This window comes from Pyxicephalus adspersus, chromosome 3 (genome assembly GCF_032062135.1).
Source record: "Pyxicephalus adspersus chromosome 3, UCB_Pads_2.0, whole genome shotgun sequence".
Taxonomy (NCBI): Eukaryota; Metazoa; Chordata; class Amphibia; order Anura; family Pyxicephalidae; genus Pyxicephalus; species Pyxicephalus adspersus.
Genome location: NC_092860.1, coordinates 76,872,881 through 76,889,589, shown reverse-complemented (window position 1 = coordinate 76,889,589; position 16,709 = coordinate 76,872,881). Strand labels below are relative to the sequence as shown.

Genomic DNA, 16,709 nt, shown 5'->3' with positions numbered 1-16,709 from the left:
CCATGGGAGCTGTCTGCTCTGATCAGAGTGTTTCATATCACAGGGAACCAGCATGATGGGTGTCTGACTGAATCAGCATAAATGAACATCAAAGCTTTTCATTAATGAATGCTACTGTATAAGTCATTCAGGATCCGAATATAAAGTTTACTCTAATAGGAAATAAGAAAGTTAGGCTAAAAGGTAACTATAGTCCATGGGGTCCTGGTACAGAATTTAAAATGGGGCTCTAGTGTCTCTAACACTACAGGAGGCTAAACAGCAAATGAATGGTAAAGTAGGACCATGGCTAACTCTCCTTGTGCCCTCCGTAATGCCCTCTGTAATTACTCCTTAAATATACCCCGAGGGTTTTTTTTGCTCTGTGGATTTTTTTAAGCTCTTAGAAACCTCAGCCAGGCACTCCACAACAATATCTATAGGCATCCACTGTTCTGAATGGTGGCCATGGTTGGAAGTAGGGCATTTCAATGAAAAAAGATAACATCTTTGGTTTTTTACTGTTTCATCAAGCCAGATGCAGGCAGAACTCTTGCCCGGTTTTAAATTGCTTTATATTCTCTTTTGTAGTCAACACACACCCAAGGACTGGCTAAAATGGCACATATTTAGTGGTTGGATGAGCAAGGAATTGGTAAAATTAGCAGCATTACATGCCAGCCTATAGAAATGAATTTACCATAGTCAGATCAGTTAAAAGGGGCCTGTTATGAGAACATTTGTTGGCTGCTGTTGCTAAGTTTGAAAGTTCAAGTTTCCTGACCGCATTGATTTTTCTGGCTTCTATACCTTGATTTGGCTTGTATACCTTTAACTTAGCGTAACTAATACCTGGAAGACGTATGCAGCAAATTAAGTTAAAGTTAAGTTAGAACTTGTCAGACTACCTGTTATGGGTAGTAGATGTATACAGATATATTGAGCAAAGGTAAGAAGTTGGTGTTTTTCCACTTCCATTCAGCCATTTTGGCTCAGTTCAACTAGCTGATACCAAGACAAAACAAGTAATTACTTATGCTTAAAGCTCTTTCAGGTACATATATAAACACAACCAGTTTTCATCTGAAAACAGTTCCTGAGACATACAACAAAGGAGAATTGATTTGGGAAAGAATCCAACACAGACCAGGATCTAACAATATTGTCTTTCTAGTGACATCCACAGTCATGGTAAGTGGGTACAGCAAAGAATTTATTCAAAAATAACACTTGCATGTAGTACAATTGTTATGCTAGTACACTTGCAGAGCCAAACCAGAACATTTGCCCAACACTTCATTAGGTATGCCTACTCATCTCTAGTGAAACATAACTTTTATCATCTAAAGACAGGTTAAGTAACGAAAATACTCTTTAACAAAGATAAAAAAAATGTTTGTAATAGCGTTAATAGCAGTTTTTGTGTGAATGTTGCAAAGCAATTTTTTTTTATTGGAAATATGAAAACATACTGTATATCACATTTTTCTTGCAAAATCAGCTAATCCACTAAAATTTAGCATGGTGTGACATAAATATCTACAAAGGATATACATTAGTATAACCTTCAGCACTGTTTTCCAGTGTCAAGCAGGATGTTGACAAACCAAAGTGCAGTACTCACAGTCATTTTCCCATTACGGTTTGCTTCTTCCCTTAAGGCTAATGCCTTCAGAAAATGATCCTTTATTTCTTTTCCTGCACTTGACAATATCCTGAAAAATAGGAAAACAATTATAATTTAATTTATGTCTGTGTTTTTCATATGATGCATAGCTAAAAGGACACACAGTCAAATACTTCCACAACTTAGAACAAGAACAGTACCATAACCCAAATAACTAAAAACTAAGGAAGGGTTTCTTTTTTGTGCAATTTCTGTAATTCTATACCCCAAGTAAACTGGAACTATTTTAAAGCAAATCTGTGCTGGGTTTATTTCAGTGATAAAAATATGTAGGTCCATTAGTTTAAAATATAATTGAAGTACACTTTTATTTTTAGTGATGTTGCCTTCACAGCATATCCAGAAATAATAAAGTGTTACTGCTGTAGGTAGCCAGCCTGGTCCAGTGATTTTATTGTATTGCCTTATTTAAAGAAAATAGTGCAACACTAAGCAGACAAGTCATCCACTGTATTTGGGTACCACTACTCCTTTCAATTTCTATAGATGGGATGGTGTTAGATCGCTGTGTCTGCCATGATCCCATTCATAGAAATGAATGAGGTATGCACAGTAAACCAATGTCCTTTACACATGACTTGGTTGGCGCTATTTACAAATGCATGAATGGGAAAGGGTCAAAAAAATTGTTAAAAGAAACTTTAACTGTTCTCCACACTATCCAAAACTAATTAAAAAACAAACATAAAAAGACAAATGTTGCCTGGAGTTAACATTCATTTTCTAGGTCATCACAAAATCGAAGGGCTCCCAAGACAGAAGGTTTATTTTCACACAATTGAAGAAATGATTTTGTTTGGACAGAATGGTTTAATAACACACTGGAACCATGTAAGAACTGCACTACCCATAAACACACAATTTAGAATAAGTAGGACCACCTGTGCATTGTACTTCTGCTATTAAAGGGTTATACAAAAAAACCTAATTGAAGTCTCTAAATAATAAGGTAAAAGAGTGTTTCTGTAGTACGTAGAGTTTCCTGCTGTCACACAACTCAATGATGTTTGTTTCTGCTCCATTTTGCCAAGGACCATCCTCCCCTAGTCTCTTGGAACTAACTAGTAAAACGTGTTCAGGCAAAAACAAGCACTGCTGTTGAACAGGGACAAAGTACAATATGGTATTCTGTGGCCCGATGCAACAAAACTATATGAAACATAACACAGGTTAACTTCTCATCAGAGCTGTTGTTAGTTAAAGAGTGCAAAATAGAGAACCTAAAAGAGCCCTAAAGTTTGATGTGTGATAACTAGTAAAGCCTGAACATGGCTGTGTTTCTGTTTTACAAACATGAGCCAATTGGAACATTGCATGTTTTGTACTTTAACAATGAACTCAATGTTATGGCCAGTTGTAATGTGTAAGCAAGAGCATTCCTTTTTTTGCGGGTATTGGGGCGGTTTCTCGGGATCTCTCCCCACCATAACCTCAACAATGAGCTAGCAAAGTTAGCTTCAGTATCAAGACTTTTTGGTTCTTTTAGAAGCAAACTGAATGTTTAGTTGACGAGCAACACTAGTCGGGATAGGTGTCATAGCAGAACCAGAAGGCCTTAGGGGGGCCTTTGTAAAACTAGTGGTTACATTTTTGTTAGGAGAAGGGTAGAGGAGGAGAAGCTATGCTAGGAACACTGGGATTGTTGGACAGCCCAGAATCAGTAGTTTAGGTAACATAATTATTGCAGATATGCTGTAGAGGAAGGAACCTGGGGGCAGCAGCAGAACCACCATGTGTATAGAAAAGCACATGCTCCTAAATAAGTAGTAAATACATGTTCCATCATAGACAAAGGCTCAGCTTTTCAGCTAATCAGTGTGATCCACTTTTTTTAAATTGGCTCGCAAAGACTTCATTAACCCCTAAGACAAGATTAATGTAATGTAATAGTACTAACTAGGATTCACCCCTGGATCTGGTTGTACTTCCTAAATGGACTGAAGTGCAAAGAAAAAACTTTCCAGAGAGGCTATCAAGAGGCCTTTGGCAACTTTAAAACAGTTGCATGAATTCATGGCAAATCACTTTTATCAATGTCAGCAAATTTTTTGTTGTTGTTGTTGCTATGATATCTTTCATTTGGGTGTTTTAAGTTGCACTGAGTAAATATAGCTGTAAAATGTATTCTTATGTGGATCTTAATTCTAGGTAGCAAAGCAAATCAATGTGAACATTGTAGACCTGTAACTTACAGAAATATGTCCGAACAAGGGTCTAGTAGATATCATGAATATAAAAAAAGTTTGAAACACACAATCACGTAAAAAAAAAAAAAAAAAAAAAAAACTTTACTTAATAATAATAAATTAATTAAATTAAATTAATTAAATAATTAATTTAATAAAATTAAATAAAAAACACAAAAATCAGCCTAAACAAGAATACATAAATAAATAAAAAATACTGAAAATGCAATATTTTGGTATACCGTATAGTAATATATTTTTCTAAAACACCTCCCTAGTATGGTAAAAACAGTTTTAAAACAGAGTACTAACTCTGCTAGCTAACCGCCCAGGTGGTTAAAACTTTGATTGTGTATTTATTTGTGTTTCCTTTGTATTATTTTGTATTTGATTGGATACGGGAGTTTGTATCCAATCCAATACAAAATGTGAATTTGAATTTCCCAGTTATATACTTTGTATTTTTTTTATATTATCTTGTATTGGATTGGATACAGGAGTTTGTATTCAATCCAATACAAAATGAGAGTTTGAATTTAAATTTCCCGCTGATGGGCACACATGCCCACGGCGTCATCATGCGCCGATGTACATCCGAACACCGAAGGAAGAACACCGACAGAGAAGGCAGACACCCGACGCTGGAGACGGAGATCGACGCTGGAGAACGACGCTGGAGAACTCGGATGGAGCAACAGAACACGGAATGATCACAGCGGCACCAGGTAAGAGACGGCTGTTTCTTTTTTAACCACCTGAGGAAAGTTCGGGGTAAACACTTTCTGCAAGTGTTTTTACCCCGAACCAAGGTCGGGTTAAACGCCCCGTTGGCTAGGTATCTAGGGGTCTATTGAAAAGCTGGGGTATCACCATACTACCTTTTTTTTAAATAAAATGGCTACTGAATAGCAATAATAAACAATAGGGAGCTGTTAAAAAAAGCCTGTCAAATTCAAATGACTAGCTCTCTTCCAATCACAAACTTCATTCTGCTGCAAAAGACTAGGAGAAATCTCTAAAACATGATGATAAAAGTATTTTGGCATCTATTCCGGAATGCAGTAGTACTCTGGAAAGCAGAAAGTACTTAGCGATATCTGCTCCCTGTTATAAATGAGCCTCTTATTATCCATTTCCTACATTGAAGGCTGCTAAAACACTGCAGCTGAATCTTTGTCATATTTATCAATAAATTTAGCTCTCACTGGAAGGTACACACCTGACTAAACATTGGCACTAATATGAAAAACATCTGACATGGAGTTAGCCACTATCTACATGTTTCTGTCCCTTCTCCATTTGCCTTATAAATAGGAATTTCACTGCTGGGACCCATGATGTGAAGAATGGTAGGTTACAAAGAGGAGCCAAATGTAAAAACACAGAAAAACTCATGGTTAGGACTTTGAGACTCTAGAATACTATATTTTACACTAAGTTTATATAACTTCTAGTAGGTTTATTGCTATGACTTAACAATAAACACCCCTATACTGTATACCTTATTCAGTCTCTGGTCAGGGGCAAGTTTAAATAATCAGACAGCACTTACATCTTGCTAAAATATTGGATTGAAGAAGAAAAAGAAAAGAAACCTTTTCAAAAATACTTAAGAGTATACAAATAACTTACGGACAACCAAGCAACACAAAAAACAAAATAATCAAAATCTTTAATTCAATCCATATACAAAACAGAAAAGAAAAAACATCTACACAAGACAATAGGGCATAATATAAAACATCAATCATTTGGTAATCTAAATTTCCCACAAATGTCCTAAAACAGGCTGAACACGTTTCGCAGACCATAATGTTTGCTTCTTCGGGAGAAAAATTGGTCATATCAGACCTATGACACAAACATTTGACATGAACAATGAATTACAAATTGCCCCATCCATAACCTATAGCTGGGGACAGTGGAGGCACAATGCCTGACATGGAACACATGGGGAGAAGTTGATCCAACCACAGTATTAGTAAAGTGATGTAAATAGCGCTTCATTTTTTAGGCCCCCGTGCTAATTTTTTTACAAGGCTCCTACCATTTAGGACAAGCTCCTTTAGATTCCAACTCATCACATAAAGAACCCTCCTTAAATTTAAACTTTGCCTCATCAGAGTCTTCCCCTTCCTAACTTTACATCTAGGGCCTGGTCCCAAGACCTCTGCAACTCCTGTTTGTACCTCATTACCCAAATTAATAAAGTTTCTTGAAGGACTTGCAATGTGCATCAGCAATTTTTTTAGTTAAAATGTCTTTATTGGAAGTAAAAAAACAAACTAGAAAACCACACCAATAAAATGCTTTTGTTGGCCTGTTTTTGTTCACTTACAGAACAACACGCTTCAGGGAAAAATATTAAATTGCAAATCAATAATTTCCAAATTATCCTTTAAACATCAAACAAAAATAGATACAAAACATAAAAAAAATAAAAACATTAAAAGTACTGTTGATGGTGTATTTTTAATGGATGTTTATAGGTAATTTTAGAGTTTGTTCTTTTGTATCAGTAAATAGGGATGCATACTTATGGAAATTTAATTGTTCCTCTACCTATTTAACCCCCTTTTCTTGATGTAGTTATTGGAATAATTTAATACTTCATATACCTGACACCTCTAAATGATTACTCATTAGTCATTATCAAAAGAAATTCATTTGAAACACGAACACCTAAAACACCTACATATATTTTAAACGCACTTGACTAACATATGCTACTCAACTCAACATTTATGATTTTGGATTCACTTCCCTGGTTGTGGCTGAGGTTAGAAGTTCATAATCCATGCACTAATAATAGCATTGGAATTTACACATATGATAAAATGAGCTCTTCTGCTCAACTGGAACCTTTCCAAAAGCTACAATATTTAAAAATAAATAATACTAAGAAAATAAACTGAAAAATAAAGGGAACTATGGTTATATATCAACATAAAAGCTTCCACGAATAGAAAAAATGCCCATAAAAGTAACTGCAAGGTCAAAGTATTGATGTATTATTAACCCAAGGCAATAAATCTTGTTTTATCTGGATTAATGCAAACTCTAGGTTCCAAGAATAACAGCTTAAAGAGTGTTAATAAGAATGTTGATTTTTCCAGATAGTAACAAAACAGAATCCTCATAATGGTTATTGTGGAATCAGGGACACTTTTTGCCAAACCAAACACAAAAAATAGATCTAATGTAACTGGAAAACATCAGGATGACACAATCAACATAAACTGGATGGGGACTATGTTTAAATGAAAATTCCTCAATAATCCTTGCAATTAACCCATTTGTAATGCAAAAGTATTTTTTAAAATTACAGTTTTTACAGGAAAAGTGGTCCAGATGTGTGAAAGTGGCCTTCCTGTAAAAGAGAATGCCTGCATAGACACACTTAATATGATACAGGCTGCATCATACTTGCCAGGTGTCCCTGTATGGGATGTATAGGAAATGCACTGCTTGGAATTTTGGAGGAGAAAGAGAACAAAATATTTTTGTTTTGTATTTTTTTTTTGGACATCAGTTACCGTCAAACACTGAGTTATTCTAACTTGCTGCAATCACCTGTAGCAATCAAACTTCCAAAGCCACAAAAAGAGCCAGCCTCCTTGATTTAGACTTCCTTTATAAATATTGATTTAATATTATTGAATTAATAATCCCTTTAATACCATCTTACGTGGCACTGTATTATAAACAATACACAGTACCAACAATAACTAGCAATGCAGGAGATACAGATAAAGTCCAGATAAACAGTGTACTTTGCTAATTGTACACAGAAGTGAAAGAAGATAAGTACATAGTACCTACTCATCTTACCTACTAAGTAGGGATGAGCGAGCAAGTTTTTAAAATTGTAAGCGAGAAGGGCAGGTGTAAAATCGCCAAAAGAAAATTTTAACTAAAAATTTTTTAAAAAACTTGCGGGCTGTGCTGATCAATGAATGACACTCAAGCGTCATCAGGATTTTCCTTTCCTCAGCCAATCAGAGAGCACTAGAGGTTTTGAATGGGGAGACTTGTCCCCATTTAAGCTCCAGTGCCAGGGATCGCACACAGGATTCTCAGGGCTGCATGATCGAATGCAGCCCTGGAAATTCACTGCGATGCCCGGGCACTAGAGGTTAACTAACCTCTAGTGCCCGGGGATCGCACACAGGAGGATTCCCAGGGCTGCATGAAACGTCCCAGGGCTGTATTGATTTCCTGGAACTTCTGATGGGTTTGCGAAATCGGTTTGCCTAAAGTTCGTGGACCCATCAGAAGTTAGAGGAAACTTTGCGAGAATGCCGGAGGCATCATCTACTTCTAAGCATCTTCCCAGTGTATTGTACTGGACACGTACTGGGTAGAGTCGTACTTTTTTAGACAGCAGTCAATTCTAATGGATCAGTTACATTGTTTCGTGTCAAGCCATGCTATAAATACCTTTCTTATGGATTAAAGTGTAAATAAGTGGGCTATTCAATGTATAAGAACGCATTGTATAAGATTATACAGACCAGCATTAAAGTTAACAATTTAAAAATTCTTGTTGCCAAAAAAAAAAATGTAAAGCCATACTACGATCCTCATGTTTATGTTCCATTTGTTCCTGATTTTGGTGCATGATAGAAAATTGTGCTGCCTCCATCCTCATTGTCCTCCCCACAATTTCCTTCGGAAGAAGTTGCAAAATACACACTTCCTGATTTTGTGATGCCCAGCATTCCACAAAACGCAATGGCTGTCCTAGGCATACCCCTGGATTTAAACCAGACCTATCACCAACATTTTTACTTTACATGAAAGGGTAGATAATTCTTTAATATAAATGGAAAAATAAACTTATGCATGTGCAGTGAGATCGGCACTCTATTTTTCCCATTTACAGAAGGCTTTATCCCCCAATCTCGCCCAATGTGAGATCAGGTGACTTAGCTGGAGGAAGAAAGAAGACGGACAGAAATGGTGGCACCTGACTTCCTCCGCGCGAAGTTTAGTTCCACTTGTCGATCACAGTTGCACGGTACCCTTTCATGCACATAATTTCAATACAGTTAGTTTTATTTAGATAAACAAAAGTTAGCCATTGAACCAACTCCTTTCTGTGAATGGTAGGACTTGTGAACAGTTGTTATGTTGCTCAGACTAATTATGCCTTATGCTGTATAGAGTGAAAGGCACATACATGTAACTAATGGCAAATACTTTACTATCTTTACTAATTCATATTGTGTGTATTTGATTAGTAATCTCTGATATGTGCAAAATCATCATTGCTGTAGGATTTTTGCAGTGATTGGCTCACATTACTCCTTTCACTGGGTGGTACATGTATAGTCATGTAAACCACTGTTTTTCCTCCAGTGTTAAGGTAGGTGGCCTTAGTTAAAGTAGAACTAAAGTCATCATTTTCTATATGCTCCAATAGACTTACTACACCACAATTACTTCTCTAAAGTCAACATTTTCTCTATGCTCCAATAGATTTGCTACACCACAATTACTTCTAGGAACAGTATCTTTTTTACATATATGTTTTTCAAATGGTAAACTGTTTTTTTCTTTCCTTGGATCTTGCATGTACCAGAAGTGTACCCAGCTTACTCAGGAAATAACTTTTTTTATGTCAGACTGTAATAATGCTTGAGTAGCAAGCAGATAGGGAGAGTTAAATGTTGCTGCAGACTAAAGCTATGTACACACGTAAGACTTTTGTTGTTAAAATGGATTTTTCACAATGCTTTCCAAAAAGAAAGGACTGAAAGATGCATGAATGAGCACTGTACACACAGCGCCGTTTTGCTCCATGGAGAGGCGAGGGGGGAGAATGAGCGTGCAGCTTCACTTGTCCCTTCACTTGTATTACAGTTGTTCGCCGTTCATGGATCCACCAGGACAGATCCATGAACCACGTCGGATGGCCGCTGTGATCACATCAGATTCTTGTCCGATACTAGCAATGAAGCGATAATTGGAGGGACTCATCTGACCCGTGTATGTAGCGTAATATTTTGCTTTGACCTTGCCACAGCTTTTAAACTGTGTAAAAAGCTGTGATATAGTGGGCCTGAGAAGGGAACAAGTAATGAACAGAGTGGCAAAAAATGCATGCAAGAGACCAAAAACAAACAAACTTGGAGACAGTTGATAGAACATAGGTTAGAACTGTGAGAACTGTAGCTGAAAACAGGGGGGGGGGGGGCAGTATTGAGCAAATTGATCAATGCCAACTAACTGTCTGGAGAGAAAAAAAAGATTTGAAGCTTTGACAAAAAAAAACAAAAAACAATACAAATTTCTAAATTAACAGAAACAAGTAAATTAGCTAAACATGTTTAGATAGTTGTCCCCTAAAAATATGCAGACTTGTTTCCAAACAGACCAATGGGAAAAACGGTGGTGTGCAATCCATTTATGAACTACCAAAAAGAAAGATGCAGGTGGAGCAATTTAAAACAAATGAACCATAGCAAACATTTCTGGTACTCAAACCTATAAGCTAGCAAAGTAAACCTACTTAAAACCTGTTTTTACCAATTGAGTAAAAACAGATGTTCTAGTTGGATACTTTTTCACATATACAAGGGAGCCACACCAGCTCCTTATTAAGATGCAAAGTGTGGTTGTGTTCTACGCTGTAAATACAAAAAAGGGGTTGTTCTTTTTCTGATGCTTTTGGTATGCTGTTATGGTCAGTAGAGTTGGCTAACTAAAAAAAAACATATGAGAAAGATTCTTCAGAAGTATTTCTGAAAGTTCTTCTAGAAGAAGAAGCTCCTAAAAAGCCCAACTTAAAACCAAAGACTCAAATGTTCTAAATGTTTGCAGATGTTAATAATGCTTCTTGCATACATACTCTTTTTGTGTTAAATTTAATGTAAATATTTTTTTTATGCCTGCCAGTCTGCTGTGGAGCTACCATCATTTGGGAACTCAAAAACATACCTGCTCTACGTCAGTGGGCCAGATTTATTAAAGCTCTCCAAGGCTGAAGAGGATACACTTTCGTCAATGAAGCTTGGTGATCCAGCAAACCTAGAAGAGATTTCTTCAAAGTAATTTGCTAGTAATCCTGGACCAGGTCCATTCCAGGTTTGCCGGATCACCCAGCTTCACTTATGAAAGTGTATCCTCTGCAGCCTTGGAGAGCTTTAATAAATCAGACCCTGTGACTCAGTAAGTAGTGAAGAAATAGTGAGTGTAAAAACCTTGGAGCTTACACCTCCAAGTACGTCAGCAATGGACACTTTTATACTCACAACAACATTACATTGATAAAATTGCTTTCATTACTTGCACGTGGGGTTAAAAATAATACCGTCACTAAATAGTCAAAATCAAGGTCCTCTAGTAAAAACATTATTATGGTCTCCCCCACTCCCTGCACAAAAGGGTTCACTTACTTTAAAAGCTACAGTGTCTGGAGAGTCTTCTTGATCTGAAACACTTCTGGGAACTTCAGTTTCCTAGTCTTAAACTAAATGCTGCAGCTTCTTCCACCAATCCCTACATCACTATTGTGACCAGGTGTGGAATAGTAGCTGGCAGAAAGAAGCAAACTCTTTGACAGGGACCAGTAGTTCAACACTCCAGAAATATTATGAATGATTACTCGGGAACTGTAGCTCTAGAAAGCAGTGAAGCACAAAGGCCATAAGAGGTAAGTATAAAGTTTATTCTTTCATTTTTCAATGTTTGAATTAGTTACATAGTCCCTTTATGAATCCATTGAGGTTTACGGCATATCGCAAAGGAAACGTTAAAATATTTCTTGCTGCCATGGAGCACCTTTGAACACTTTTGAGCTTCTAGGGTGTACAATGAAGTAATGCATTCTATGGATAAAAGTTTTGCTTGACACAGGTATGTCCAAAACTAGAAGTTTTCCACATGACATCATAATTTACTTATTATTGCCCATAGCAATAATTGAAAATTGCTTGAAAATGGTTTTCAAGGTAAGAGAGATAAATTGGATTAAAAGAACTTTTTCATGTGTTTAAACTAGGAACAAATAAATGTAGGCTCTATTGTGAAGAACCCCAGCCTTTACTTAATACTTCTTGTTTCAAGAAGGTTTTAAGACACTCATGACTAAATACATTGTATATGATGGCCTGCATAAAGGTTAACAGTCCATGGGATATTATTCTTCCTAGTAATACAAACAGCTTAGTACATAATTCTCAAGTGGAGAGAAAGAACTTTATTAACTGTAATGGTAAATATAGAAAGTCAGCTGTATGATAAATTTGTAATGTTAGTCAAGGTCTTTCCCTTAAAAGGTTATCCGGGAATGTTTTTAGTTTTCTTCAACACTAACATCATAAATTCATTTAATTACCAAGTGCCATTCCTTATTACAAGTATTCAAGGTTATATTTGAAAAGCTGAAGATGGCAATCTCTCATCCCACATAGGGAGAGGGAGAGGGAGAGGGAGAGAGAGAGAGAGAGAGAGACACTGATTCTATGTTTGATTTGGGTCACTATGTTTAGTGGAAATAATGAAATAAAAAAAAAGTTGCTGATTTACTAAATGAGCAAAGTATATTCACATTGCAAAGTGAATTTTAAACATGCAAAATGAATATCCTGTCGTTTAGTAAATACAAGGAAGCTGTGCTTGCTATGTTACTTGTACAATCATGTGCAAAATGTTTTTTTTAGTATTTTTTCTTGCACCAGATTGGGTATGGTTTGTAAAACTTCAAACAAGAAATACCCACAGGTAGGGATTTTTTCAGCAAAATGTAAAAAGCAAATAGTGTGTCTTATAAAACATCAATAGTGTTATTAATGTCAATCTGTTAAAACATGTTTTATTTAACAACAAATAGAATAAAATATATAATGGATCCTAATATCAATGTTTACACAGGGTACTTGTGATCACATTCATATATATCAACAAACATGAAGTAGTCTCGACATGTTTCGCAGCTAACTGCTTCATCAGGGAAAGTAAAGGTTAGAAGAAGAATCAAAAACACTGGTTAAATTGGGTAAATTTGGGTATAAATATGCAATATTTATAATCACATACACAAATAAATGTCACATGGACTAGTTATAATTTTTATATATTATTATTATACATTATTATTATTATACAGTATTTATATAGCGCCATCATATTACGCAGCGCTGTACAAAGTCCATAGTCATGTCACTAACTGTCCCTCACAGGAGCTCACAATCTAATTTCCCTACCATAGTCATATGTGATTAATGTAGTCTAAGGTCAATTGTTAGGGAGAAGCCAATTAACCTAACTGCATGTTTTTGGGATGTGGGAGGAAACCGGAGTACCCGGAGGAAACCCACGCAGACATGGGGAGAACCTGCAAACTCCATGCAGATAGTGTCCTGGCTGGGAATCGAACCTGGGACCTAGTGCTGCAAAGGCCGGAGTGCTAACCCCTGAGCATTTTATATACTGCTCTGGCACCATGCTGACAACAAAGTAGCATTTATTGGTACATTTATTTTTATTCTTAAATTAACCCAACTTACAGTGTCTTTGATTCTTCTTTTAACCTATATGTCTCATGAAGAAGCAGTTATCTGCGAAACACGTCATATTTGTAGACATGAGTCCTTTTTGAGGAGGGAATTGGACATATTACTGCACACCTGTCTGTTGTAAATGCAAGGTTACTACTACTACACATAGCTTGGACATGAATCCTGATCCTGAAATTATTTTTTTTTTTTTTATTTCAACAAACTCTTTTTGTAGATCACTAAATAATGTATATGTAGAATTGAGTAGTAATATAGACAAAATGCTTGTTATAAAAAGACTGTCTGGGATGGGGGAGGGAGGGCAGTCAGACAAAAATAGCAGACTTTTGCATTTATTAATTGTCAATGATCTGTGTTTCCATTATGACTAAGGTTAAGGAACAAACTATATCCTGATTTAGGAAAGTTTGCTACCGACATCCATAACAACTTAAAATTACACATGAGAATGCTTAAATATTCCGCCTATAATTATGTCTTCATAAATGTCAAAGCAATCTCAAGATATTTGTTTTTCTCCCCCTGGAATTGAAATAATGAGTCTTAAATTTCTATTTAGCAGTAGCAGATTGTGGGTGTAACTAAAACATGTTTCGTATGACACACATGAAACATCCCCTTCAAAGCATTTTTATTATTGGAGTATGAATAAATACTTTTAGGCTACATATAAAAAGTTATAAAAAACACCCCTAGGGTAACTTGTAATCACCACTAAAGAAATTCTGCAATCTGCAGTCAAAGTTGCATTGAATTTGGAATTAATGTAATTTGTAAATGTACATTTATTTAGACGAAGACACAATGCCAGGATAAATTATTTATTGGTCATCTAATCACAGTGGTACCAAAGCATGCATTCATTGATTATATGTCCTAACTAAACACAATAATTCTCTATGTGTTCACAATATTACAGGATCCTGTACAGATTTTTAACAATTTGTGACAGAATGTGTTTTCTTGTACAATGTAAAGAATGCTACATATTTTGCAATTTTTCATGTACTGAAGAGAGGCCTGCCAAACTATTTTTTATATTATTTAGATTTAGTTACTTTGAGTACAAAAAGGGAAAATATGAGACCGACAAGTGGCTAACACACATATTAGGATATATATATACTTTATTTTTTTTTTTTTCAAAACTGATGGGAATCAGATAAGAAAATAAACAGCCAATGAGCAAGGTGAAAAAATATAAATCTCATGTGTTCTCTTATAAAGCAATGAACCTGACATTCACTATTTTCTCTGGAAGGAAATCAGTCACTGCTATTGAAAAACTTGAAGCGGAAGATTTTCTACCACAAAATGGTATGGTTTACAGATGCTTTAAAAAATTCTATTCTGTTATAATATTGGTCAGCTATAGTGCTTTACACAACTTTGCCGAAAAACAAGGCTGGCAGAGGGCAATAAACTAGTCATCAGCATTTTGTGGGATCTTCCTGTAGCTGATCTTTCCACTTTACTAATTTATCAAGCCTTGTTCTGCATCCTGGCCTTTTATAGAGGCAGCTGTCTTAGTAGATGAGAGTAGGCAATGGCAATGAGAACACAGTCTGAAGACACAGAGGTGCCTAGGCAAACCCACATACCATTAACTGCAATTTTGCTGCACAATTTACACCTCTACTTTTTCTTGTTAATAGTCTGTACAATTGCATTGCATATGAAACAAACTTCATGATGTCTCCAATATCTCATTTGTATCAGTGTTTGCCTAAATAATCACTTGGCACAAAGTGTGGAGCTTATATAAATTGGGATTGTTCCAATTTGACTAGGACCACATGGTGTCTAAATACAGCCCAGGGTTTTGGAAAAAAAGGCGATGAGATAAATTTTATTTGGGTTGTGATAGAACAGAAGATGCAGGAAAATCTGGGGTGCCCACATTTCTACAAGTATCTAATTTCCACTTCCATCGAATTGTAAAATTAGAGGCTGCTTGGCTCACTTCTTGGGACACTAACTCAGCCAATCTCTAACTTTATCTCAGTGTTTCTCAACCAAGGTTCTGTGGAACCCTAGCATTCCTCCAGAGGTTGCTAGGGGTCCTGGAGCAATGAGGGTTTTGTGCCACTCAGCAAACAGAAATAATCTTCTTGTTCTACCATACATAGTTATATATTTATCAATTAGTCAACAAGTTGTCCCTTTTCATTTCTCACTCTTTTTTTCACCAATTTATAATGTTTTGCACCTGTCTTTATTCCTCCTTGCTTAGATGATACATCTTCCACAGTGATACTCTTTCCAATCTTGGAGTTTCCTAACTCAGCCCCATATGTAAGTTCTTCCCGTACACCTTATAATACAGTGGTACCTTGGTATAAGTCCTTAATCTGTTCCAGATCCTTGGACTTATACCAAACAGGACTTATACCAAACAAATTTTTCCCAAAAGAAAAAAAATAAAAATGATTAATCCATTCCCATGAAAAAAAATCCTATTGTTATTGGCATATGATTTATTGATGGGGCTGTATAAAATAATTTAAACACTGCCTAATACTAAAATACATAAATACAAAAGCAAATAGATGAAATAAATGAAAATTTACCCTCACTTTACCTTAATGAGAAGAGTCGCGTGACTACTAGGATGGTGCTGAGAAGGGAGGAGGAGGCGATGTTATGTAAATCACAGAGAGTTATAGGCAGTCGTGGCTTTGTCTTGCGAGAGGTAAAAAAGGGTAGCGCGCGGTATTATGATTCATTTTGACCCATACAAATTCTAGCACAAAGGTTGTATACCAAGCAAAATTTTTCGTGTCCAAACAGGACTTACAGATACCAAGTTGGACTTATTCCAAAGCAGACTTATACCGAGGTACCACTGTACTTGTATTCTATGGTATATACTCACCACTGTTAATCACTGACACTGTTTATTACATTACACCTAGCCATTATTACTAGGCTCATCTTTCACATACATGTTCTCCTATTCACTCAACACTTCATAGCAGGTCATTTAACAGTATACTTGTAGATATTTCCCATTTATTATGATGAGTTTCTCTTAACAAGCCTGGGGTATGCTATATTGAGCTCTGTTTTGTATTTCCGTCCTTAAAACTCCTTAATAAAAAGATTTACAAAGCAGAAAAACTGCTTCAGTCATAACCATTTGAAATGTTGGAAAACCTAAGATGACATGGTGAGGTAAATATACAGCATGTACTTTAGTATATTCACACACAGCTGACTTTTATTTGTACAACCTTATACCATAAGAAAAATATGTTAACATTTGTTACTAATTTCAATTTAAAAAAATACAAATGTGTATAATTTGTATTTTGGTATGTAGTAGTTTTCACT

At 35.9% G+C, this 16,709-nt stretch overlaps 1 protein-coding gene across 1 annotated transcript in view; it reads right to left on the bottom strand.

The window, feature by feature from the left end:
• CFAP299 (cilia and flagella associated protein 299) overlaps positions 1 to 16,709 on the bottom strand; it is a 207,557-nt gene that overhangs the window by 141,483 nt on the left and 49,365 nt on the right. Inside the window, exon 3 of the mRNA XM_072407097.1 lies at positions 1,604 to 1,694. Within this exon, the coding sequence (XP_072263198.1) occupies positions 1,604 to 1,694 (91 nt within the window). The remainder of the gene's footprint in view (positions 1 to 1,603; positions 1,695 to 16,709) is intronic.